The 26,655-nt window shown below is 44.3% G+C and overlaps 2 protein-coding genes across 9 annotated transcripts; both read right to left on the bottom strand.

The window, feature by feature from the left end:
• Positions 1 to 169: 169 nt before the first annotated feature.
• rnf168 (ring finger protein 168) lies at positions 170 to 5,870 on the bottom strand. 8 transcript variants are annotated; one of them, XM_062560929.1, is made up of 8 exons: positions 5,608 to 5,870; positions 4,745 to 4,936; positions 3,716 to 3,914; positions 3,522 to 3,586; positions 3,056 to 3,211; positions 2,439 to 2,539; positions 2,295 to 2,355; positions 170 to 898 (listed from the first exon to the last, which is right to left on the bottom strand). In XM_062560929.1, exons 2-8 carry the CDS (start codon positions 4,901 to 4,903, stop codon positions 320 to 322), a joined length of 1,320 nt encoding a protein of 439 aa, XP_062416913.1. In that variant the 5' UTR covers positions 4,904 to 4,936; positions 5,608 to 5,870; the 3' UTR covers positions 170 to 319. The 8 variants fall into 8 exon arrangements, with proteins under 8 accessions (XP_062416913.1, XP_062416911.1, XP_062416914.1 ...); XM_062560927.1 differs by having other exon boundaries at positions 4,745 to 4,915; XM_062560930.1 differs by having other exon boundaries at positions 4,745 to 4,897.
• An 864-nt stretch (positions 5,871 to 6,734) lies between these two features.
• LOC119217356 (zinc finger protein 345-like) lies at positions 6,735 to 15,730 on the bottom strand. Its single transcript, XM_037470860.2, has 6 exons — positions 15,399 to 15,730; positions 14,242 to 14,431; positions 13,306 to 13,709; positions 10,055 to 10,115; positions 9,017 to 9,782; positions 6,735 to 8,603 (listed from the first exon to the last, which is right to left on the bottom strand). Exons 1-6 carry the CDS (start codon positions 15,507 to 15,509, stop codon positions 7,814 to 7,816), a joined length of 2,322 nt encoding a protein of 773 aa, XP_037326757.2. The 5' UTR covers positions 15,510 to 15,730; the 3' UTR covers positions 6,735 to 7,813.
• Between the last annotated feature and the right edge of the window lie 10,925 nt (positions 15,731 to 26,655).

Below are 26,655 nucleotides of genomic sequence, written 5' to 3'. Positions count from 1 at the left end.
ATTGATAGTTTTCTAGTGTGGAGTACAAGGCAGCAACTTGTTTTAAGTTGAAAGCACTTGATTTTTTTACAGTATTAATAATGATCAAACTCACCTTTAATCTAAGAAAACATTTTAGCCTCAGAGGACAAACAGCAGAAATGAACTGAACAAAATGTAGAAACAACCATGGATTAAACAGGTGTTTTATTTCTTAGAAAAGGTCACGATGAAATAACGTGTTTCACCAGAAACAACTGATTCATCCTTCACTCTCTCATCTGCAATGGAGAGAAGGTTGAAAAGAACATTTTTCCACATGGGGGGACATTTAGAGGATCTACTGGGACACAGGAGAAGAACTATCAGCAGCTCTGAACGAGAACATCTCCGTCAGGGTGGCTTGTTTAGTGCGGCTGTTGGAGGAAGAGGGGGTGGAGGTCTTTGTAGAGGACCAGTTGTCTTTAGTCGATGAGGAGGGTGGGCTGGAGATCTTCGTAGTCCTTCGGGAGGGTCGGGTGGCGGTGTCACAGCTGCCGGACTTCATCTCCTGCCTGCTTTGATGTCGGAGCAGGTAAGGATCCGAGGAACCTTTACGTCGGTTGGTGGCTCTCTGCTTCTCTTCCTGGTCCAGCTCTTTCTGCAGGAGCAAAGCTAACCTCCGGTCCTCCTCCTCCTGCCGCTGTCTGCACATAAGCTCCGCCTCCAACCCAGCGACCCCTATAGACGCCTCCCTCACCACCTCAGGAGAGGAGGGACAGCCTCGGCTGGTCACCTCCTGCTGAGATGATCCCTCTGCTGAGACTTGAAGGTGGAGATCAAAAGAGGATCCAGCCGTCTGCCCATAGTAATCAAGTGCGGGGGGGGGGCGCTCCACCTGCAGCCCCACCTGCTCCACCTGAAGGAGGAGGATGTTCTCCTGAAACAGGAAGTCAAAGAGTGTTTATACATCTATGACATGTGACCTAAACAAAGAGTCTGAATTTGTTTATTTACTAGATGCCCATTAGCTGACGTCTTTGGGGCTCAGAATGGGGTTCTAATGGTGCGTTTCCACCGAGCGGTACGGTACGGGTCGGGTCGGGTCCCTTTTATTTGTGTCTCCACTGAGAAAAGTACCAAAAATCCGCACCGTACCGTACCACTTTTTGGGTACCCTTCCGTTGGGGTACCTGGCACAGTTGTTTGGTACTAAAGGGTGGAGCTAGACTCGCTGCAGAACATTGATTGGTTAAAAGAGTGTCGTCATTTGCGCGTGCCGCAAGGGGAAAAACAACACACGAAGCGCTATTTTTAAACTACAACACCGTCGCAACAATGTCGCCGCGCAGCATTACTTTAACAGCCACATATGGAGAAGCAAGAACAGGATCGGCTGTTTGTCTCCATTGTTGTTTGCGGTTAGCTTTCAGTTTTCGTGCGATCGAATGACGTCAATCTACTTTCCGTCAAATACCACGCCATCAAGTGACGGTACCACTACTTTCTGGAATACACCACGCCTATCAAGTAAGGGTACTGTTCAAATCATGGTTAACAGACCCGACCCGTACCGGAAACACGCCATAAGAGATGTAACAGTTACATGTTTGAAGAGCACAATGAGGAGCATGGTTAGCTTAGCATGAAGAGGCTAATGGTCATAATGTGGTTCTAAGCTCTGAGTGGCAGAGTCTAGGACTGCAACGATTAGTCGTCGTAATCGATGTCAATTACAAAAAATCGTTGACGCGTCGTATATTATAAAAGGTTTAAGAGCTACTGGTTTTTTCCCAATCAACATTGCAATACACTCCAGGAAGTGCTGGGGGCGCTATCGTCTCCATTGTCTACATGCACCAAGGAAAAGAAGAAGTTAACGCTAGCCTTGTTAGCTTATCGTAAGGTCACTTACAGAACGTCTTGTAACGCTATGATGTTAAATGCAGTGTAGTAAGTCTGACTTGTGGTAACCTGTCCTTTTGTTAACCTCCAGTTAGCACTCAAACAATCAACTTACTTACGAGAGATCTACTCTGACATAATAAAAACATACTAAAGCCTACAACGTGATCATTAAAGCTCTGTGTTTTTCTCTTTCCATTTTAGTACTAAGCAGAGGGTTCAAAACCCAATGGCCACACGTTGAAGCCGAAAGGAACACGTTCCTCTTTGTTTGTTTCCACGCTCCTGCACTGTGGTCAATAATCGTTAAGAGTAGTCCAATAATGGAAAAAATAGTTGATTACAAAAAAAAGGTCAGTTGCAGCCCTAGTGGAGACAGATTTAAATGGTACACATTTGAAGCAATAACATCATGGACCATCAGCTGTTACCTTGTTGGATATGAAGCTGCAGGATGAGGAGACGTTGTTAGAAGGAAGTGGAAACAGAAACCTAGGACACAAATACAAATTAAACCAGTGAAATCATCAAAGTCCTCTAAACTTACTGGTCCCAGCGGACCCCAGTGGACCTACTTCTCCATTTGTCCTCCACCAACCTCCTCCTCCTTTTTCAGCTTCTTCTTATTCTTGACATGAGGAGTACCAACGTTCCCTTGAGAGACAGGAGCAGAGTTCTGAAGGAGAAAAAAAATTAACACATCTCTATCTTGCCTTTTTAAATTTGATTTAGGGTTAGGTGGTAGGAATGTGTTTGTCATACTGTATTGAATCTGATGTTTGTGTCATCTGTGCTACTGCCTCTTGGCCAGGTCATCATTGTAAATGAGAATTGGTTCTCAACTGATTTTAACAGGTCAAATAAATAAATGTATGAGGAACTTTGTCTCAGGCTCTGCTCTCTCTGTGTAGGAACCTGATCCTCTTACTACTGGAGTCCCTCAGGGCTCCGTCCTGTTAATAATAATGTTAATGATGATCCAGTATCGGCGGTAATTTTAATTTGAAGTGGAAAATGGAAAGTTGGAGGGAAATGAAGACATCTCAAGGCTAATTGGCCAGGACTCAAGACGCCATATCAAAGTGTTTATTGTGTAGATCACATCACCTTTTCTCCTTGGTCTTGTCTCACTCAGAAACGCTGGCCGGCCTGTTGACCCCCACAAAGTTTGCATGTATACATATTCACTTACAAGCTGGCTGCTGAGGAGACGAGCCAGCTTCTCATCTCCTTCTCGTCTCCTTGTCTCCTCCTGCCTCAGATTTTCCTCCTCAGCTAGCAGCCTCTGGATGAAGTCCTCACTGGCCTTCCTCTCCTCCTCCTCATGGAATCGCTTCTCCTCCATCAGCTAAGAACAAGTAGGAGTGAGTTTATGCAAGTATAATTATGGTATAAAAGTATCTATTCATTCCCTAAAGGGGACATATCATGACAATTCCTACACGTTCATTTTGGTATCTGGCATGTCTAGCGACCCAAAGATTTCTGAGGGTTCTTGTACGTCAGAAGCGTCATGCTTGAGTGACTGAGAATGAGCTTCATCATCATTCTCTCTTACATGGCCTTTAATTATGAAAAAACTGATTATTTCATTTCTTAGTATCAATACACCATGCAACAGTGGTGATAATGATTAAATTATTACAGAATAAACTTACTTTGGTGACCTGGTCCTCATATTCCTGTTTCAGTTCTCCAGGCTGACTCACTCTGGGAGAACACACTGATGTAGAAAGATACAAGTACTGAAAAACACACACAACACGAAGCTACACACTAGCTGAGATGTTACACGGGGCTTAGTCCTCTGCCCTCAACAAGACCATCAGGATTATATTATTATGTTCTGTACCTCCAGGCTGCTCCTCCTCCTCCTCCTGCCCGGTGAGGCGGCGCTGACACTGCAGAGGGAAGCAGGTCTGAATCTGTTCCCACAGAGTCTGGTCCACCAGAGAGTTCTTCCTGCTGTTCAGACGGGCCCAGGTAGAGACCCTCCTTCTACACAGGGGGCAGCAGAGGGCGGCTTTGTCCACCGACTCCAGGAAGCACACCTTACCACAACATAGACATTTGTTGTCACCCACAAGGTATATGTACACACATATGAATACATACATGCATACAGGTGTGTGTGTGTATGGGGAGGCGTGTTACCCCACATAAGGTGGTTGTGGGTTACCTTGCAGAAGGTGTGTGTGTGTGTTACCTTGCAGAAGGTGTGTGTGTGTTACCTTGCAGAAGGTGTGTGTGTGTGTTACCTTGCAGAAGGTGTGTGTGTGGGTTACCTTGCAGAAGGTGTGTGTGTGGGTTACCTTGCAGAAGGTGTGTGTGTGTGTGTGTGTGTGTGTGTTACCTTGCAGAAGGTGTGTGTGTGTGTTACCTTGCAGAAGGTGTGTGTGTGGGTTACCTTGCAGAAGGTGTGTGTGTGGGTTACCTTGCAGAAGGTGTGTGTGTGTGTGTGTGTGTGTGTGTTACCTTGCAGAAGGTGTGGTTGTGGGTTACCTTGCAGAAGGTGTGTGTGTGTGTTACCTTGCAGAAGGTGTGTGTGTGTTACCTTGCAGAAGGTGTGTGTGTGTGTTACCTTGCAGAAGGTGTGTGTGTGTGTTACCTTGCAGAAGGTGTGTGTGTGTGTTACCTTGCAGAAGGTGTGTGTGTGTGTGTGTGTGTGTGTGTTACCTTGCAGAAGGTGTGTGTGTGTGTTACCTTGCAGAAGGTGTGTGTGTGGGTTACCTTGCAGAAGGTGTGTGTGTGGGTTACCTTGCAGAAGGTGTGTGTGTGTGTTACCTTGCAGAAGGTGTGTGTGTGTGTTACCTTGCAGAAGGTGTGTGTGTGTGTGTGTGTGTGTGTTACCTTGCAGAAGGTGTGTGTGTGTGTGTGTTACCTTGCAGAAGGTGTGTGTGCAGGGAAGCGTCACCGGCTCCAGGAAGATCTCCAGACACACCGGACATCGGCAGTCCTCCAGAGACAAAGCTCTTCTTCTCTTCCTCCCTTCTCTGTCTGACCCGTCCATCTCTGCATCTGACACCATCTTCTTCTTCATAGCACCAGATATCTGTAGTTAGTGTTCACTTATCTGGTTACAAGTGTGAAAGTATGAAACGGAGAAACAACTAACTTAGTAATTAACGTTAGATGCTAACTTTAGCATCTATTAAGTTACGGGGACTCACCTGAAGTCAACAGGTTAACAAACACAGGTAAATATGGACGTTAACAAGACGTTTAGTACTGTGACACTCAACTAAGCTATGTTCACCTAAACGTGTGCTACACCAACGTTAATGCTAAAGTTAGCTACTGGTGTAGCTTCCCGGCTAACTCTAGCGCACAGCTCTAACGGCGGCAGCCCGAGGTGTTGGCGGCTCACAGGTAAAATGCTCCAGATAACGTGGTCGAACAGTGATCGGGCCTGGAGGAAATCCACCGCGAAACGATCCACACACCTCGAGTAAACAGAGTTGTTGACGCCGCGCGCATGCGCACAATCCATCAGTTTACGCCAACAGACTTCCGGCAGGGCTGCGTTTGCAAGAGTCGGAAATCACAGCTTCTTCCTCGTTGACATTTATGTTGCATTATTGGCCCCCGTTCCTCGTACGTAGCTAACGGAGTTAGTCGGTTCATTTTCAGGATAAGATTACGCAGATCAGGCTTTTGGGTTCCACCAAGAACGTTTGACAAAATCACCATGGCAACACATCGAAGAACTTGAACCTGCTCCAGCTGGAATAGTTCGCCACTCACCGGAAAAAAGGGCAGCTCTCAACCTCATTGATGAAGGGGCGATGCCAGTTACATTAACGTTTTACAGAGATAGAGATCACGCGATCCGTTATGACATCACTTCCTGTACGAGTGCCATCGATCATACGCTGTAGCTGTGTCTCCAGCCTTCAGCAGCCCTCGTAGACCTGACCTGGTCCTCCAACAACCGCAAAGTCTGGACCAAAAGGTCTCTGACATGGGACGGCCTGGCCTACGGCGGGACTTCCTGTTTGCGTCATCAGCTTTACCGCCACTGCTCCCGTTGCCTAGCAACCTGCTGAGCTTAACAATAAAAGCCTTAAAACCCGATAAACTTATCAATTAGTTACAGAATATATCATTCTTATTGCTCCATAAAAAACTAAATGTAAAGTTAGTTGATAACAACACAAAGGAGCAAAGGAAGTGTATTTAAGGCTGGAACAGAACAATGGTTCAAAAAGGCTCCAGACCACCAGGTGGAGTAACATGTTTTGTTGAAGACGAACCACAGAGTGACGTCTTTGTGTGTGGAAGTCGTTGGTTTGTTTATTTATTTATTTATAGAGACTTTTTTTGCCCCATGCATCGCCACTGCTGCTTTTCAATGCACTTTTTTTCGCGGACATATTTGTTCCGTATTTTCCTCCAACTTTGTTCAACCGGCAAACCGACGTTTGTGGAGATCTGCGTCACTATGAGGACACCTTCATCGCGTCCTTATAGTCCGCCAATGGCGGCTTGTATCAGTAGTTCATATTTACGTTTCCTTCCGACAAAAACCCTTCAAACTGATTCATTCTCTCGTAAAACATCTTCGTTTTAATAATGGCGGAATTATGCTATGAAACCGGAAATGTGAGACTCCTGAAAGGATGCAGTTAGCAGACCAATCACAGCCTTGCAGGCTGCGTGAGGCTCACGGAACTTTTGACGCAAGTCCAGAAAAATGGGTCGACACACGCAAGAGGCTCTGTGTGCGTGACCTTGTGTTTCTTTGAAAATGCAGAAGCCCAAACTAAGCTTAAGAGCAGTATGTTTTAAAGTCTTATTGTATTTAAAAACGTTCCCAACGTCGCGTAACGTAGTGATTTCATAAACAAAGATGTGATGTTATATTACATCGTCATTTAGCTGACTTTTTATACAAAGTGACTTACAATAGGTGCATTTTAATGATAGATACAAACTCAGAAGAACAAGAAACAAGAAAGTACACTTTCATCAAATGAGCCGATTTACGACTTGTATATTATAGCATTCATATCGGTATATTCGTGCCATGACGTTGGTGAACGACCTGCTCCTCCCGGTCTAACGCATGCGCTCACTCACACAGTGCGACCCCCAGTGGACTTTTTAGGAATAGCAGCTACTTTTATAGAAACGCAATTAATGTCTTTGTCATTCTCACAATGGCAAAGACATGCAGCGGGCCAAGCTATGGTCTTGAATTCCTCATATGGATTCTGTGCGGTTAGAAAATCCTGGTTTCAGTGATCAACTCTTCTAACGTAGGATTATGCTTATGACTGACATCTGGTTCAAACCAACCAGACTGTTGAAGCGCGGATCAGCCTTTGACGAACCAAGAGGTTAAAGCAACTGTGTTGTTGCTCAGTACAGATTGCATTTCATTTACTTTTAAACACTCAATGACCATGTCCTCCCTAAGTGTGATTGATATTATAAAAGAACACACACTTGGTTACTCTTTGCCATGTTACAAATCATGTGTTATGAGAGCTTTAATATTGTTCACAGTATTATGAGTGATCTGTTTGTATGTTTATATTAGGTTACAATCTTTGTAACAGTCATGTTTGGACAGACAAGACAAGACAGTAAACGCAGTGAATTTAATATATTCCAACACATAACAAGAGTTTGGCCTCTCATTAAACAGAACTGGAGTAAGAAACAACTGATGTTTTTTTTAATTGTTTTTTGGCGTATATTTGTTTTTAAAAATTAAAAATACATAAACCTTCTAAAGCAAAGTACAAAACGTTGGGATTATTCTCTGTTTAGACGAATAATGTGAGAGTGGATCTTGATCTGATGTCTGACTGAAGAAGTGGGCGAATGGGTACACAGTCGTTTGACGCCCTCTGTATATCTGGTATGTGAAAAGAGCCAGGCTAGCACTTTCTGGTCTCTATGCTAAGCTCGGCTAGCTCAGGCTAACCTACTCCCCCTTCGGGACTTACTGCTGCGCGAAGCCTTCCGCCCAGGGAAAGCCGTTCTTCGGCTTTCTGCATTTGCTGCTGGACTCACAGCTCTGGAAGTCGTCTACACATCGATGTTTCTTCAGCTGCCTTGAGTCGGAGAAGCCCTGGCCGCAGTGCTCGCAGGTGTACAGCTTGACCCCAGTGTGGATCTGCATGTGAGACTTGAGCTGGTTGGACTGCCTAAACTTTCTGTTGCACACCACGCACTCGTAGGGTTTTTCTCCGGTGTGGATCAGCAGGTGGCGATGGTAGTTCTGCGGCGTCCTGAACTCTTTGTTGCACTCTTCACACTTGTGAGGCTTGACTCCAGTGTGCAGAAGCTCGTGCTGTTTCAGCTGTGACATCAGCAGAAAGCCCTTTTGGCAGATACTGCAGACGTGGGGCCGGTCGCCGCTGTGCAGCCTCATGTGGTACAGGTACAGGTGGCGCAGGTGGAAGGACTTACCGCAGGTGTCGCAGGTGAAGTCCTTGTTCTGGGCGTGGCTCTTCTCGTGGGTCCTCAGCGTGGTGTTGCTGCTGAAGCTCTTCAGACAACTCTTACAGCTGTAGGGCTTGGCTCGGGTGGGCCGGGGTCTACCCGACAACCCCCCCACCTTATGCTGGTCTTTGTTGTCGTGGACAAGTTGCTGGTGCTTCTGCAACTGGCAGTTGTAGAAAAAGGTCTTTCCACAGAGGTCACACATGAAGGGTTTCTCCATGCCGTGAACCAGCATGTGGGTCTTCAGAGCCCAGGTCCCCGAGAAGCCCTCTCCACATTTATCACACCTAAGTGGAACAAATAACAGACACACACAATTAATCGCAGTTAAAAATTCACTTGAGTGCAAAAAAGAAAAGCTGAACTTCGTACCAACCTGCTCACGATGGGACAGAACTCTGATCCGAATGTACATTAACTACTTTGCAAATAAACGTTACATTTTGTTTTTAAAAAATGGTTATTTGCAGGCGTTAGGTGTGCAGTCCCCTTTTTAATTTATAGATTCAATCACACTTTCTTTTTTGGCAGATTAATTGATAAAAGTAATTTCAAACATTATTTTAGTGAGAAAAAATAGAGGAAGTATTTTCAAGCTGCAACTGGAGATGTTGAATCCTGAGATGTGTGTTGGTGATGCTTTTGACTTCTGACCCTGCCCTCTTCCTCTGGAGGAGCATTGAGGAGTGAGGCGGAGTACCTGAAGGGCTTCTCTCCGTTGTGGAGGCGCAGATGTCTCTGGAAGTTGTACTTGAGGCCGAAGCTGAGTCCGCAGGTCTGACACATGAAGGGTTTCTCCCCGGAGTGGACAACCCGGTGCTGCAGCAGCCCCATCTTACATTTGAAGGCCTTGTCGCATTCACAGCACTTATAGGGCCGCTCCTCGGAGTGGGACCTCTTGTGGACGCGCAAGTTGCTGGCGGTGGAGAAGCTCTTCCCGCAGGTGGGGCAGGTGTAGGGCCGCGCCCCGGTGTGGACGGTCTGGTGCTCGCGGAGGCTCTTCTTCCTGGTGAAGCCTTTCCCGCAGACGTCACACATGAAGGGCTTCACCTGGGCGTGCGACACCTCGTGGTAGCGGAGCGCACCGGTCGAGGTGAAGGTGCGCTGGCAGACGTGGCACTGCAGCGGGGTCTTCTTCAGCCGGTGAGAAGCCTGGTGGACTCTGAGCTGCCGCAGCAGCCTGAACTTCCTGTCGCACTGGTCGCAGTGAAGCAGCTTGTCCGGGTCCTTCTGCTGAGCCTCCCGCAACTCGTGGCTCAGCAGGTGCTTCTGTAGACTCTTGGCTTTGCAGAAGCCTTTGTCACAGGAGCTGCAGGGGAAAGGTTTGAGGTGGCACGACACATGTTTCCTCAGCTGGTGTTTCTGATGGAAGCCTTTGTTACACAGTTCACAGAAAAACCTCTTTTCCTTGTACAGGTCCCTCCTCCTCTTTCTCTCCAGCTCCTTCTGCCTCTCCTCCTCCAGACCTGCTCCAGAAGACATGTGACGTTAAAAATCAGATCGAGAGGATGACTTTTTGGTCACCACCCTACAGACCAACTGGTTCCTATTGTGACATCCAACAAGCCAACAGAGCTACCAGACTTATGTGAAATCAGTGGAGAGGAGATCATTTACGATAATTAAGCATTCCCTTGAATCATAAGTTCACAAGTACCTTCCACACTGAGGTACGTGTCAACGTGTTGCTTTGACCTGAACCCTGAATCTCACTTTATCATTATTATTCTATAACTACCTGTCTCACGGGGCTGTCTGTCCAACGTCGCTTCAACGGTTTCCATCTTTATTTCTGTTTCCTGGGACACACGAGAGTTATTGGTTAAAAGTTAAAAGAAAACCAACAAACTGAGTTGAAGAATTCTTCTCAAAATGACATTTGTAATTAATCTGGTTTCTAATGATGTGTAAACTTATTTTATTTGTCATGGGCACGTTATTATCACATTAATATAGAGAATTATTGTACTGCGCATTAACGTTAAAGTTTACAAATATTATTATTATTATTATTGCTTGCACCTGCTCATAAAAAAAGAAAATAGTAGGGCTGCAACAACGAATCGATGAAATCGATTAAAATCGATTATTAAAAGCGTTGGCAACGAATTTCATTATCGATTCGTTGTGTCGCGCGACTATTATCTTTGAGTATTAAAAGAAAGTTGCGCGCTCGCGCAGAGCTGAGAAAAAAAAAGTTGAGCGCTCGCGCAGCAGAACATCGGAGAGACCCGTACTACTGTTCTGAAACATGCGGAGGAAGAGAAGCCAATGCGATCTGAAATGGGGGGTGCGGGTGCTAGCGGGCAACGGGGGGGGGGGGGGGGGGTGCTGCTCTTTGCAGCGCCAGTAGTTTTACGTTCTAATCGCCGCGCTCGACTTCAAGGTGTAACCTTTATTATTGTTCGGTCTGAAACAGCGCGCCCAGTGACGGGTGGTGCAGCAAAATTGATGTCCGGGTGGAAATCAGGAGAAAGGTCGGTCCGGGAGATTTTCGGGAGGGGCTTTGAAATTCGGGAGGGTTGACATGTCTGATTGTAAGATATGCAAAAGCGACATGGCCTGGCACGGGAGCACCACGGCAATGATTCATGATTTTGTGCCTAATATATTTAATTTGGCGGCTATAAAGTATACATCATGCGATGTGTGTATGTTTTTTGTGTTAGTCCATTTTATTTGCTTACTTGATGTTCAAGGAGCAATCTGTTAGTGCAAAACATATTTAGGAAGTGCACAGTCAGTTCTATTTTTCAATAAAGGGTTGGAAATTAATGTTTTTACATTTTTTATTTTTTTATCCGATTCATCGATTAATCGAACAAATAATCGACAGATGAATCGATTATTAAAATAATCGTTAGTTGCAGCTCTAGAAAATAGATTAATAAATGTTAACTGTTGCTCATGAAGGTGACGGTTAAAATAAAGGTGCCTTCTTGTTATCAAACTATGTATAAAAAAGAATGCCTTGGCAGGGGCGAATAGCTTTGGTTTTATTTTATTTGATTAAAAACATTTTAAATTGACATTTATGAAAATAAAAGTGGGCAATACACTACTTTTGAATTATTTATTTAATACATTTTGGGCTGCAACAACAATGAAATCGATAAAAATGGATTATTAAACATGCTGGCAAAGAATTTCATTATTGAAGATTATTACGACACTCAAAGATAACGTAGAGGAAAGAACAGTTGTTGTGAGTCACAGTACGCAGGCAGAGAAATCAAGGTGTGCGAGCATTTCACCTTAAATACACAAAATAATGTGTAAATGGCAAAATATGCAAAGTCAACGTAACATGACGTGAGGAACGTAAGGAGCCTGCCGTTTACTCATCATCCAGATGATCAAGCTAGCGTTTGCTTGTGGTCTTGTATATATTTTGTGCTTACATTTCGGTTATTGTTGACAAATAAAATAAAATGTGTTGTACTTTTTAATGCTGTCAAATATGGTAGTCTAGTGCACGTCTACTGTGGGTTTTACGGTAGTCTAGTGCACATCTACTGTGGGTTATACGGTAGTCTAGTGCACGTCTACTGTGGGTTTTACGGTAGTCTAGTGCACGTCTTCTGTGGGTTATGCGGTAGTCTAGTGCACGTCTACTGTGGGTTATGCGGTAGTCTAGTGCACGTCTAATGTGGGTTATACGGTAGTTGGTGTTATGCCTGTAAAGGGAGACACACCGTGATCCATTAAAGAAGCCTCCAGTGCATTTATTTACAAATGCCATTTTAAATTCATCTCACAGCACTTTGTTTTTGATTAGCTGTATTTAGATGTGATGTATACATTAACTTGCACTACAATGATGATAATGATTTAATAAATAAGCTTCAAGTGAACATGGGGGTGTCTGAATGTGTGCGTCTGTGAGTGTAGGATAATATAGTTCTGACTAGAGCTGCAACTAACGATTATTTTAATAATCGATTCATCTGTCGATTATTTGTTCGATTAATCGGATAAAAAAATAAAAAATGTAAAAACATTAATTTCCAACCCTTTATTGAAAAATAGAACTGACTGTGCACTTTCTAAATATCTTTTGTTTTAAACAGATTGCTCCTTGAACATCAAGTAAGCAAATAAAATGGACTAACACAAAAAACATACACACATCGCATGATGTATACTTTACAGCCGCCAAATTAAATATATTAGGCACAAAATCATGAATCATCCCCGTGGTGCTCCCGTGCCAGGCCATGTCGCATTTGCATATCTTACAATCAGACATGTCAACCCTCCCGAATTTCAAAGCCCCTCCCGAAAATATCCCGGACCGACCTTTCTCCTGATTTCCACCCGGACATCAATTTTGCTGCACCACCCGTCACTGGGCGCGCTGTTTCAGACCGAACAATAATAAAGGTTACACCTTGAAGTCGAGCGCGGCGATTAGAACCTAAAACTACTGGCGCTGCAAAGAAAACCGCAGCACCCCCCCCCCGTCCGTTGCCCGCTAGGACCCGCACCCCCCATTTCAGTGTGAAATATTTAGATCGCATTGGCTTCTCTTCCTCCGCATGTTTCAGAACAGTAGTACGGGTCTCTCCGATGTTCTGCTGCGCGGCGCGCGCAACTTTCTTTTAATACTCAAAGATAATAGTCGCGCGACACAACGAATCGATAATGAAATTCGTTGCCAACGCTTTTAATAATCGATTTCATCGATTCGTTGTTGCAGCCCTAGTTCTGACAATAAAATAAATCCTGTTAAATTTTGTTTTTATTAATCATTATTTCAAGGAGCAACCTGTACTTTCTGAAGTATTTTTGCAATGTGAATTTGCAGTTCTCTATTGAATAAAGGGTTGGAAAGTTTAAACATTTTAATGCTCTTTTTTTTAATCCGGTTCGTCCAAAAAATAATCGAACGATTAATGTATTATCAAAATAATAGTTAGTTGCAGCCACAATTAAAATGAATCGCAAATACACACTAGCACGAATATTTATATATTATAAAAGACTTACTACAACAGTTTGTTCCACTTCAGGTGATGGCATCATTTCTACCGTCACTGGAAGAGCTGCGGGCTCGCTGATTGGCTCATTGTTTTTATCCACAGGGAGTGAAGCCTCTTCTCTTGGTAACTCATCAGGATCTTTTGAACTCTCGTTAACTTCTAACACCACAACAGCTGGAGAACCCTCTGAGCTGGAAGATGTGGCTTGATGAGGTTTCTCCAGAAGCACCGGCAGGGTGGGGCTGCTCTGGCTTGCGATTGGTTCAGGGAGCGGCTGGCTGATGATGACCAAAGGCACCTGAAGGTTGCTTCTGGTTCTGCGTCTGGATTTAGCCGAATTGAGGATGGCCATGGCGAGGGCCGCCGGGTTGGCAGCTGATTGGTTGATGTCCAGTGACAATGCCGGACCATCTGGAGGATTCAGTGATAAAAAACAGCCACAAAGAGGTAGGGGGAAGGCTTCAAAATGGATTCTGTCATCTCGACTGTCTGCTCTTCAGGGGGGGGGGGGGGGGGGGCTGTACTGACTTTATACTGCATGAATTAAATAGACTAGAAGCTACAACAGCTTAGTTAATTAACTTTTTTGTGTAGGTGATTTGTTGTTAAATATGTTTAAACTTAAATAAATGACCTATACAAGTAGTTATGTCTCATTGTATTCATTTGTCTGGTTATTGACGCCTATCGCGCAACCAAATATTCTAATATGTTCACATGTGTGTTTATTTAAAGCTAAAATTCAAAACATCATTTTTGCGCATGAGGTCACTGCATTCCTCATACAGAGTACACAATGAGTTTGACCCCCTGGTCTAAGGTCACTACCTAATACGTACAGTCTATGAGGTCACAGCTTTAGATCCTTCACTCCTCACAATGGATTTACACCAAATTTAAAACGCTTCATAGTTTCCATGAACAAAGACGCGCATCGACTCACCTGATGGTTTTATCTTATAAACCGTCTGAGGCTTCTCTCCCTTTGACTTCAGTTGACTCTCCAAATGTCCCACTTTGTGCTTCAGAGCTTCATTTTCCATCACTAAGCCAACAAAGAGCTCTCTGAACACTCTGCAGATCTTACGACCAGCCTCTCTGGTCATCACGTGGAGGACGGAGGTCAGCTCATCCTGCAGGGAAGGGTTACCCTTTAAGTTAGTTGAAGGTTATATATGTGAAATGACTTACTGTAATTGAGCGTTCGTCTTCTCCAGTAAACTGAAGAACGGCCTTTTAGATTTCATATCAACGGGTTAAATATTAACAAATTAATTGAGAAAACAATCAACATAACTTTTTTTTGGTAATCTCACACTCTTTTTTATATAATAAGATTGTATTGGAAAGCAACTTATACAATTAATCTATTTGATTTATGTGTTAGAGAATATATTATTGGATTTAAGCTCCTTGAATGTAAATAATCTGCTGCTTTCTTTACTCCTTTATGACATTAGATGGAATAGCTTTGAGTTATGGACAGCACTTGACATTTGAAGACTGATTCATAATTGTATTGATCAAACCACTAATTGACAAATCATAGAAATAATCAATTGACGGCAGTTGTCCATCATCATCTTGTTTTTTCTTCTACAAACCAGTTAAAAGGGAGCGAATGTAGACTGAGGAGGTCCCTTCATTTACTAAATGAACATCATGCTGTATGGAAAAAGACTTGAAACTGCAGATTGAGAGCATAACAACTTTAGAACTGTTTTCCAAAGGGACAATTCAAGAGAAAAGTAGTCATTTTCATTCAATAAAACTAAATTTAATCCATATTATTTCACTATTGATTAATTATTAGATAAAAATAATATTCTTAAATGTATGTTCATGCTTATTAAGGTCATCGTATATTATTTCATTATTAGGTCATTATTTGATCAATAAACTGGAAAGTTTAAATCACGTAAATTTGAAATCACGTATCTGTAGTCTCGCGTAATTTGAACTCCCAGCAAAGAAGGCAGTGACGTGGGGATTTCTCTCTGAAGCAGCGTGGACGTTTTCAAACGTTCTACATGCGTTTACTGGTGCGCGTGTACACGTTGAAGTACACGTGTGTACACCGTTAAAGACGTGTCCTCTCACCCGTCTGTCCCGGCGGTCCCGCGCCGCCTCAGAGAGGACACACACGGCCGATTCCACCGCCGCCTCCATGATCTTCTCCATCTCAGTAACGAAAGTTTCGCTTCGCTCCATCGCGGCCCGCGGGCTTCACGCGCGGTTTCTCGGGGGTAGACGGCGGTTCCGTCCGGTTCAGCCGTGTCTATAACTGCAGGAGAAACCGTGAAACACTAACAGTTTGGATCTTTGTATCCAACATGGCGCTTTGATTACATCCGGTTCACTTAGAGCACCGACCTTTCAAAGTAAAAGTTTTTCCAAACTTACAGAACACTTTTAGCTGACACTGTTTCACGCTCCTCATGCGGCTGTACAAGAGTCACATGACGTGTATAACAGTATATGTCCAATTAAACAATAGAGTTACACACTGTGACCAGAGGAAGACATGCATTATTGATCACCTTAAACGCAGCAAACTACCTATAGTATAATAGTATAACATAATAAATGACTGCTTTCCCATATCTTTTAAACGTATACAGTTACGCACTAAAACCACTAGAGAGCAGCAACCGTTTCTAGTTTAGTTTAAGTTGATTTTGCATTGGAATTAGACTTAGACATTAAATAATATACATAACACCAGTAGGAAAAACAAAAACAAATGTAAAGAATATTTATTTTGAATTTGTATAAAACTATCTAGAATTAATAAAATATAGAGTAAAATCTGTTGAGGTGGGAAAATTAAAGTCAGTTATCCTAAATGGGCTCATTTCATCATGTTTATTCATGTTTATTTAGTCACTATGTCCATTATGTTGGTTTAAACGTGGTTATTCATGTTTGTGTATTCATGCTTGTTTATTCACGTTTGTTTATTATGTTTTTTTCATTCCTGTTTATTTGTATTTGATTTGTATTTAGTCAGGTTTAAGTATTCATGTTTATAGTGATGTGAAATGATAATACCTATATATTTATATATAGGTATTAATATTTCACATAGCTATCTCTATATCGATATATATAAATAGAGATATTCATGTTTACGGGTTTCTGCGTGGCGTCTGCATGGGATATCTATGGGTACTCTGGGGTCCTACCACATTTCAGGGTGTACCCAGTTCTACGTTAATACGCGGAATATTTTCCAATGAAAGAAACGGTTTTCTGTAGACAAACATAAGCCATAAATGGTTTATATCAGTGGTCCCCAAACTAAGGCCGCGGGCCCGGCCCCCTGAACAATACCAGAGGGGGATTATGATTTTTTTTTCAGTCTGGCCACAAATCCTAGACCAGCCCCTGTGAAGTAGTTATATATATATACACTCACCGGCCACTTTATTAGGTACCCCATGCTAGTAACGGGTTGGACCCCCTTTTGCCTTCAGAACTGCCTCAATTCTTTGTGGCATAGATTCAACAAGGTGCTGGAAGCATTCCTCAGGGAGTTTGGTCCATATTGACATGATGGCATCACACAGTTGCCGCAGATTTGTCGGCTGCACATCCATGATGCGAATCTCCCGTTCCACCACATCCCAAAGATGCTCTATTGGATTGAGATCTGGTGATTGTGGAGGCCATTTGAGTACAGCGAACTCATTGTCATGTTCAAGAAACCAGTCTGAGATGATTCCAGCTTTATGACATGGCGCATTATCCTGCTGAAAGTAGCCATCAGAAGTTGGGTACATTGTGGTCATAAAGGGATGGACATGGTCAGCAACAATACTCAGGTAGGCTGTGGCGTTGCAACGATGCTCAATTGGTACCAAGGGGCCCAAAGAGTGCCAAGAAAATATCCCCCACACCATGACACCACCACCACCAGCCTGAACCGTTGATACAAGGCAGGATGGATCCATGCTTTCATGTTGTAGACGCCAAATTCTGACCCTACCATCCGAATGTCGCAGCAGAAATCGAGACTCATCAGACCAGACAACGTTTTTCCAATCTTCTATTGTCCAATTTCGATGAGCTTGTGCAAATTGTAGCCTCAGTTTCCTGTTCTTAGCTGAAAGGAGTGGCACCCGGTGTGGTCTTCTGCTGCTGTAGCCCATCTGCCTCAAAGTTCCACGTACTGTGGGTTCAGAGATGCTCTTATGCCCACCTTGGTTGTAACGGGTGGTTATTTGAGTCACTGTTGCCCTTCTATCAGCTCGAACCAGTCTGGCCATTCTCCTCTGACCTCTGGCATCAACAAGGCATTTCCGCCCACAGAACTGCCGCTCACTGGATGTTTTTTCTTTTTCGGACCATTCTCTGTAAACCCTAGAGATGGTTGTGCGTGAAAATCCCAGTAGATTAGCAGTTTCTGAAATACTCAGACCAGCCCTTCTGGCACCAACAATCATGCCACGTTCAAAGTCACTCAAATCACCTTTCTTCCCCATACTGATGCTCGGTTTGAACTGCAGGAGATTGTCTTGACAATGTCTACATGCCTAAATGCACTGAGTTGCCGCCATGTGATTGGCTGCTTAGAAATTAAGTGTTAACGAGCAGTTGGACTGGTGTACCTAATAAAGTGGCCGGTGAGTGTATATATATATATATATATATATATATCCACTCTCCCAAGTGGGAGAATTAAGTGGGCCGTTCTCCTACTCACGTGGAGGAGCTCGTTGAGCCTCATGATGACGTTTCAATGGCTTCTGAGCACATGAGACACTGGTTTAGTGCTTGTGACAGTCTGTCGAGATCCGTTTTATTGTTTTTGGTTTGGTTAATTGTTTCTGGGGTGCCAGCCAGGTCTCTCTCCTGACATATAAGATGAGGTGTCGGAACTATGGCTAAGTTGTAGTTTAGTTTTAGAGATCTCCGTCAAAACTCCCACAAGCGCGTACATTTAAAATGTACGCCCTCAACCCATTGAACAATCACACAAATAACACCAACAAAGTATAACACATAGCCCAAGATTTCGTTCAATAGTTCGTATATTTACACAAAAAGAAAGAACAAGCAAGTATAACAACGAAAAACGCACGGTCCACTCTCCAAAAAGAGGAGGAATCCAAAAAGGGAAAACCTTTCAATAGTTCATATATTTACACAAAAAGAAAAAACAAGCAAGGCATAACAAAAAAACGCACTGTCCACCTTCCAAAAAGAGGAGAAATCCAAAAAGGAAAAAACCTTTCAAATGTTCATATATTTACACAAAAATATCCACGGAACCGAAAAAGGAAAAGAACGTTATAGACTCACACGTTGACGCGAGTCAGCCAGTCTATAAATCCGGTCCGGGTTTTGCTGGGTTTTGGACGCCGCTCGGGACAAGTCGTCGGCTAATCCGGTCCGGGTTTTGCTCCTCTGTCCCCGGCGTGACCTGGCTACAGCGGGCTGAGCTCCTCCAGTCTCCCAGGAAACGAGCCGCTCTCCTTCGGTCCGGCCCCGGGGTGCGAGTGCGTTCAGTGCGTCGACGGAGCCGTGAATGAAAGCCCCTACGTCCCTCTGCGTGTCCTTCCCTCCATTACACTCCACTGATTGATTTTTTGCACACCAGGAAGTGCTTCCCCTTTGTACACCGGGCCACGTAAACTCATTATCCCCCAAAAGGGGCGGGTCCACCACACCAGAACAGCTGTTTTGAAGCTGGTGATCACTTTCAAGTTGTCACACTCCCTCCCCCCTGAAAGAAGCCGGGAATTTAGGCAGGCTGCCATTCTCCAGTGTCTACCCATCTTTAGTCCTAGTCAGTGGAATAGCCAGGGAAGTCTTCCTCATCGCTTTCCTCTGCAAAAATCTCCATGATCCGTTGACGTTGTGCTCTGTCCATTTCCCCAGCTGTGGGATAGCATGGCTTGAGTTGGGCCACATTAACAACACGTAGATCTTCTCCTGTATCCTCCAAAACCACCTCATAGTTTAAGGGGCCTGTTTTCCTGGTCACCCGATAAGGACCTTTCCACCGTGGTGCCAGTTTAGCTGAAAATGACTTATCAGCCTTGGAGTAAGGGTGAGTACGGATCCAGACACGGTCTCTGTCTGAAAAATCACTCTGTCTCCTCCCTTTGTCATAGTTCTTCTTTTGCCTCGTTCTGGCTTTATCCAGGTTGCGGTTTACATGCTTCTTGAATTCCGCTATCTGGCTAGCAGTAGCATAAGCAGGTGCATCCGGATCACAGTGCTTTGGCTTGAGCTCAGCATCCAAGGGGCCTTTCAAAAGACGTCCAATGTTGAGCTCTGCAGGTGTGACTCCTGTAGACTCATGCACTGCTGAGTTCAATGCAAAGCGGAATTCAGGTAAGTATTTGTCCCAGCTCTTGTGGTTTTCTTCTACGTATGAAGCGATCATAGCCTTCACATTTCGATTAATCCTCTCCGTCATGTTAGTTTGAGGATGGTAGGGCGAAGTCCTTTTCTGCTTGAGGTTCCACCGCCTACAGGTTTCCTCAAAGACCGATGACACAAACTGAGAGCCTTGGTCCGAAAGGATGTAAGTTGGCACACCCCAGTGAGTCAGAATCTCCTTTCGTAGTATCTGGGAAACGGTCTCTGCTGTTGCTTTGCGAAGGGGAAACATTTCTACCCATCTGGTGTAATAGTCCACAAAGACAATGAGGTAGAGGTTGCCGTTGGAGCTTCGAGGGAAAGGTCCCATGAGGTCAACTCCCAACATCTCCCAAGGTTCTTTAATCACAGTTTGTTGCAGTTTTCCAGGAGGTTTCCGGGTTTCAGGTTTATAGAGCTGGCAAACCTGGCAACATTTCACATGTTCTCGGACATCAATACTCATCTTAGGCCAATATACGAGGGCCTGCAGCCTTTTATAGGTTTTGTATCTCCCAAAATGACCAGACAGAGGATTGTCATGATAGTGATGGAGAAGCTGTGAGCGGAGTGATGATGGCACGTACACTTGGTAGAGTGTTTTGTGAGGTAATTGCACCACTCTGTAAACCTTGTCCTCCAAAACAGTGAATTTTGTTGTCGGATTTTCCATCACTTCTCCTGTTTCCATGATTTTATCATACAAGTTTTGGATGACAGAATCATCCTGCTGGGCTTTCCAAATATCCCCGTCAGTGACTTGAAGATTTTTAGAGGTGTCTCTTGAATCGCAGGACCGCAGCACTGCAGCACAAGTGGCAGGTTGGGGTTGATGGTCAAGAAGGGGAGCTCTTGATAGAGCATCAGGCACTGTGTTATACTTTCCCTTGCGGTATTCAACAGTAAAGGAGAACTCCTGGAGGCGGAGTGCCCAACGGATCAGCCGAGTGCTGGGCTTTTGGGTTTTAAAAACCCAGACAAGAGATGAATGATCAGTTACAACCGAAAAGTGTCTGCCCTCCAAGTAATACCTCCATTTCTCTAGGGCCCAGACGACAGCGAGGCATTCCTGCTCTGTTGTGGAGTAGTTTCTCTCGGCCCGATTCAGAGTACGGCTGGCAAAGGCAAGGACTTGTTCCGCACCCAATCCAGTCTGTTGAGTCAAGACTGCCCCCAAGCCAACGTCACTGGCATCAGTGTAAACAACAAATGGAAGATTGAAATTGGGATGTCCCAGGACTGGTGGAGAAATCAGATGTTGTTTCAGGGTGTCAAATGCTGCCTGACACGAAGAGGTCCAGATGAACTTGGCTCCTTTCCGTTTAAGAGCGTTAAGGGGTTCCGTTTGTTGTGAGAATCGGGGCACAAATCGATGATACCATCCGGCCATCCCGAGAAATCTTTGCAACTCTTTGAGGTTCTGGGGCACAGGGTAATCCTGAACTGCGTTTGTCTTCTCTGTGTCAACTTCAACTCCAGCAGAGGAGACGATATGGCCCAAAAACTTCAACGACGTCCGGAAGAATTGACTCTTCTTCATGTTCACGGTCAGATTAGCCTCTCTTAGCTTGTCCATAACTGCCTGTATGTCCTGGTTGTGCTGTTGAACTGTCTGAGAGTAGATAATGATGTCATCCAAATATACAAAACAGGTTTTTCCTCGCAGGTCCCCAAGAACCAGTTCCATCAGCCGTTGGAACGTAGCTGGGGCGTTTTTCAGTCCGAATGGCATTACCTTGAACTGGTAGAGTCCAAAGGGGCAGATGAAGGCAGTTTTTTCTCTGCTGTCTTCATCCATCTGAACCTGCCAGTAACCGCTATTGAGGTGTAAGGTAGTAAACACCACAGCTCCTGCCAGCGACTCCAAAATTTCCTGGAGGTTAGGTAATGGGTAAGCATCGGTGTGAGTTGTTGCATTGATTTTTCTGTAGTCCACACAAAACCTTAGTTTTGTGTCATTTTTCTTAGGTACCAAGACAACTGGAGCAGCGTACGGAGAGATTGATGGCTCGATGATGCCTTTGTCCAACATGTCTTCTACATGCTCTTTGATTACTTGGAGTTTTGTCGGTGATACACGATAGGGCTTTTGTTTGATAGGCACTTCATGCGTTAGAAACATTTTGTGTGTGAGAACACGAGTGCATCCCAGTGTTTCTGAACAGACGTCAGCATTTTCCTGTAGCTGGCACAACAGCTGGTTTTTCCCGAAATCATCCAGATGAGCATTGTTGCACGCGGTCTGTAGGAGGTCATGATAGGGTGGTAGAGGAACCAGGTCCACGGGAGCCACAGCAGAGAAGAAGGCGAGCTGTGAAGGAAGAACCGCATTCAGTCCTGCGGTAGAGTCTCTCAAAAACTGGTATTGCTGCTTTGTATTGGATTTAAACCAGTAGCGGTGCTCAGAGACATCAATCTGTAGGCCGGAAATAAATATGAAGTCCAGTCCTACAACTGCAGAGAAAGCAAGGCTGCGAGCAGGCAAGACGACACAAGGTAAGGTCACTGGGTGTAACTGCAAGGTAAGTTTAATTTCATACCAACCTAGAGGTTGTCTTCCTTCTCCATCTGCAAGGTACAAGGGCCCTCTAGTCCAAGGCTTTAGTACGTCCAGTGGTCTTTTGATGCCTGACCACACATTCTCATTTATCAAAGTGTACGATGAACCAGTGTCGAGGATAGCGGTTCCCTTCCATGAACCAATGTTCAGGGGAACCCTTAACTGACAAGGACGCAGGCTTCCAAGTGGGGATGAGGAAGTTGGTCCAAATGTAGAGTCTCCCAGATAACCTGAGTGTGTGAGGGAACCCAGTGTAGAATGCCCATCTTGGCCATGAGTATGTTTTGCCGCTTGTGAAGGTCTAGAAGAAGCTCTGTTAGAGTTCCACTGCGGACATGAAGCTGGTGCATGACTTTCTTTGCAGCGCCAACAGTATACAAGTGAAGGTCGGTTTTGGCTGGGTTGATTTGTTCGGACAGGAGTTTCTCTGATGTTAAGAGGCCGGGCAGCGGATTCGGATGCAGCAGGCTTGGGTGTTTTCCCAAATAGGGTCTTTTTCTGTTCATACTGCAACTGATTTACCCTGTCCTTCTCAAGTTGCTGGCCAAGGCGGACAAGAGCGTTAACAGAGGTGACTCTGCTACTACTCAGCTGGCTGGCCAGTTGGGGGTTAATATTTTTCAAGATCATTTTTAGGATTTCGTCTTCCTCAATCTGTGGTTTCCAACGTTTGCAAAGTGACTGGTACATGTAGGCAAAATCTCGGATGCTTTCACCGTCCCCTTGAACTCTGTTGCGCACCCTCTCTGCCAGTTCATCCTCGTAGTCCTCTGACAGGAAGGCAGCACGAAATTGGTGACGAAAGTCCTTCCACGTGTGGATTCTATGGCGGCCCACATCCCACCAATCGCGGGCAGTTCCATGAAGTACATTACGCAGGGTGGCCAGGAGTTCCTCATCTGTGAGCGGTGTGAGAGCGAGGAAATCATCACACCTTTCCAGGTATTGGAGCGGGTCAGGTGTATCATTGAGGCCCCCAAATGTCGGGAATTGTAGTTTTATAGGACTCTTACCAATGACGCGGTTCTTTACTTCTCCGTGAATAGTTGGTTCAACTGGTGATCCGAAATTGACATCAGCCATGCCAGGCTGTATGGTTGACTGCAGTCTGGGACGTTGTGAAATGAGCAAGGGTTGTTGCCCTTGCAGACCCTCAGAGGAGGTTTGGCCACTTTCAGGGGTAAAAGTGGTGGTAACTTTGGATGCCGTCAATTCCTCAGACAGTGAATGTATCGTGTTTCTGCAGTGGGACAGCTCCTCCTGCAGGTGGGCTACTGCACCAGACATTGGGGTGAGAACGGAGAAGAGATCCTTCAGCAGGTCAGTATGATAGTTTTTAAGTCTCCAACCAAGGGATGCATTAAATTGTGTTTGCAGATACTGAAGCTGTTTATCCACATGCTTGATGACCTCTTTTTGTTGTTCCAGAAATAGGTCTGTCAGTGCTGTGGTTTCTTGTTTAGTATGAGTGGTAATGTCTTTTATCATTTGCGCCATGTCCCTTTTTAGTTCCTGCCGGTGATGACGTTGTTCCTCCACAAATTCCTGAAGGTGTTGCCTTATCCCATCGTCAGGATTTGTCTCCTTTAAAGCGGAAATTTCAGGCTGAGGTCCTCTGTGACTCTCGCCCACTTTGACGGGTGTTCTTTGTGGAGATACGGGTTGAGCAAGCCCCGGAAAAAAAGTGAGGTCCATGTCTAACAGAGAATAGGTTGTAGCCGCTACCTCCTCAGCAGGCATGTCGTTGGCAATTTCCAGGGGTGACTCCGCTGGTCCTCCTTCCATTTTACTCCACCATGACTCCGAGTCAGCGGCCATTTTATTTGGCAATCAATTTCTCTTCACAAGGGTTGTGGTTTTTATTTGTTGAGTTATTTTGTTTGTCAGTCAATGGTACTTTTATGTCCCATCTGGGGTGCCACTTTTTATGTGACAGTCTGTCGAGATCCGTTTTATTGTTTTTGGTTTGGTTAATTGTTTCTGGGGTGCCAGCCAGGTCTCTCTCCTGACATATAAGATGAGGTGTCGGAACTATGGCTAAGTTGTAGTTTAGTTTTAGAGATCTCCGTCAAAACTCCCACAAGCGCGTACATTTAAAATGTACGCCCTCAACCCATTGAACAATCACACAAATAACACCAACAAAGTATAACACATAGCCCAAGATTTCGTTCAATAGTTCGTATATTTACACAAAAAGAAAGAACAAGCAAGTATAACAACGAAAAACGCACGGTCCACTCTCCAAAAAGAGGAGGAATCCAAAAAGGGAAAACCTTTCAATAGTTCATATATTTACACAAAAAGAAAAAACAAGCAAGGCATAACAAAAAAACGCACTGTCCACCTTCCAAAAAGAGGAGAAATCCAAAAAGGAAAAAACCTTTCAAATGTTCATATATTTACACAAAAATATCCACGGAACCGAAAAAGGAAAAGAACGTTATAGACTCACACGTTGACGCGAGTCAGCCAGTCTATAAATCCGGTCCGGGTTTTGCTGGGTTTTGGACGCCGCTCGGGACAAGTCGTCGGCTAATCCGGTCCGGGTTTTGCTCCTCTGTCCCCGGCGTGACCTGGCTACAGCGGGCTGAGCTCCTCCAGTCTCCCAGGAAACGAGCCGCTCTCCTTCGGTCCGGCCCCGGGGTGCGAGTGCGTTCAGTGCGTCGACGGAGCCGTGAATGAAAGCCCCTACGTCCCTCTGCGTGTCCTTCCCTCCATTACACTCCACTGATTGATTTTTTGCACACCAGGAAGTGCTTCCCCTTTGTACACCGGGCCACGTAAACTCATTATCCCCCAAAAGGGGCGGGTCCACCACACCAGAACAGCTGTTTTGAAGCTGGTGATCACTTTCAAGTTGTCACATGCTGCAGTGGGAAGTATGAACATAAACCAGTCTGTCCTTTATGGATTAATTGCTCTACTTTTGTTGTCCACTCTCCAACTCTTTTTTGGAGAGCGCCATTCGTTCGTCATGTTTCTCACGCGTCCTGCTTGGAATGCAAAGACTCAATTGGTCGAGTGGCATCACGTGGGATGGTTTAACTTGAATGCAATTGGTCTGTGCTTTAAGGCACTACTGCAAAGCTGCGCCGGTAGAAAAGTCCACCGCCACGTGAATCACACCTGTCTTTGTGGAGCTTTTGGTTTGGGTTCGGATGGGACGGCTTCTACGTCTGGATCCAATCTGCGGTCCGCCAGTTAGTGACCACTGGTTTTTAGGTGAAGAATAATTCAGAACTTTTAATATAACAAACCAAACCTCTGACGGAGGTTTTTACTTTTCTGATCCAAATATTCAAAAAGTATAATAACATTAATATTCTAAGTCTGAAGAAAAGGCCCCCAAAAATAAATTTGTGTTGGAAATTCCAACTGATTTGGAATTTAATGACGTAGTCGAGACAAAAAGAAACATTCTGGGACGCACCTTTTTGTGCATAATTCATCTATTAATTTCCTTGTGACTTGATTTACATAGACAGGTTTCACCACTGCATCCCAGAATGCTTTGCTTCAGTCACGTGAACTAGTCACTAGTCATTTGACATCACATGACTTAATCAGCTCATTCACATCCATCAACAAATCAATACACTGCATCAAGTAATTTTCTGCAAACACTTATTTGTCCAATAACCCAAAAACCCAAGTTGTCCCCCAACTGTCATGTGACCTTTAGGAAATGGTCATGTGACCTTTAGCTGAATGTCATTTGACCTTAAGGTGAATCTAATGGTAAGGTGACCCTCATATTTAATCAGATGTGTATTTGTCTGATAGAATAAACAGTATCGAATTTTACATCAACATCTTGGGTTTTTCTTAGGTGTCAAAGGTCAAACAGCTTAACCCTGATTTAAACTGCCGTTAAACTGGAGTCCAACAAGATATAAACTGGAATTAAACTGCAGTTAAACTTGAGTCAAACTATATTTGAACTGGAATTAAACTGGGGTTGGACTGGAGATGAACCGTAGATAAACTGCTGTTAATCTGCAGTCTAATTGTAGTTAAACTTCAGTGAATCTGAAGTCCAAGTCTCATACAACTGGTTAAACTGTGTTTTGACTCGAGTTAGCTATGGATGATACCAAACCAATCAAAATTGTGCCAAAAATTCTTTACAAAAATCATAATAAAAGTTATTTTGAATATAAAAACATCTTTACTTACTGTCTTTTTCTTCCACACACAGAGTCAGAGACTCTTTTTTAATTATAAAAACATGTTAGATTGCCATATTCAGATAATTGAATTCAGATAATATACCTTTTTTCACTTTTCGGCATTCTGCTGCATTCAACTGTCAGACCTTAAAATACATTTGAATCTTTTCAGGTGGTCGGATATAAAAATATCCAATAGAAAGACAACAGAAAGCTTTGCTACACCTTTAGGCCACGCCTCCTAGTGCTCCAACTG

Source organism: Pungitius pungitius, chromosome 3 (assembly GCF_949316345.1).
Source record: "Pungitius pungitius chromosome 3, fPunPun2.1, whole genome shotgun sequence".
NCBI classification, from domain to species: domain Eukaryota; kingdom Metazoa; phylum Chordata; class Actinopteri; order Perciformes; family Gasterosteidae; genus Pungitius; species Pungitius pungitius.
This window is presented reverse-complemented; position numbering and strand designations above follow the sequence as displayed.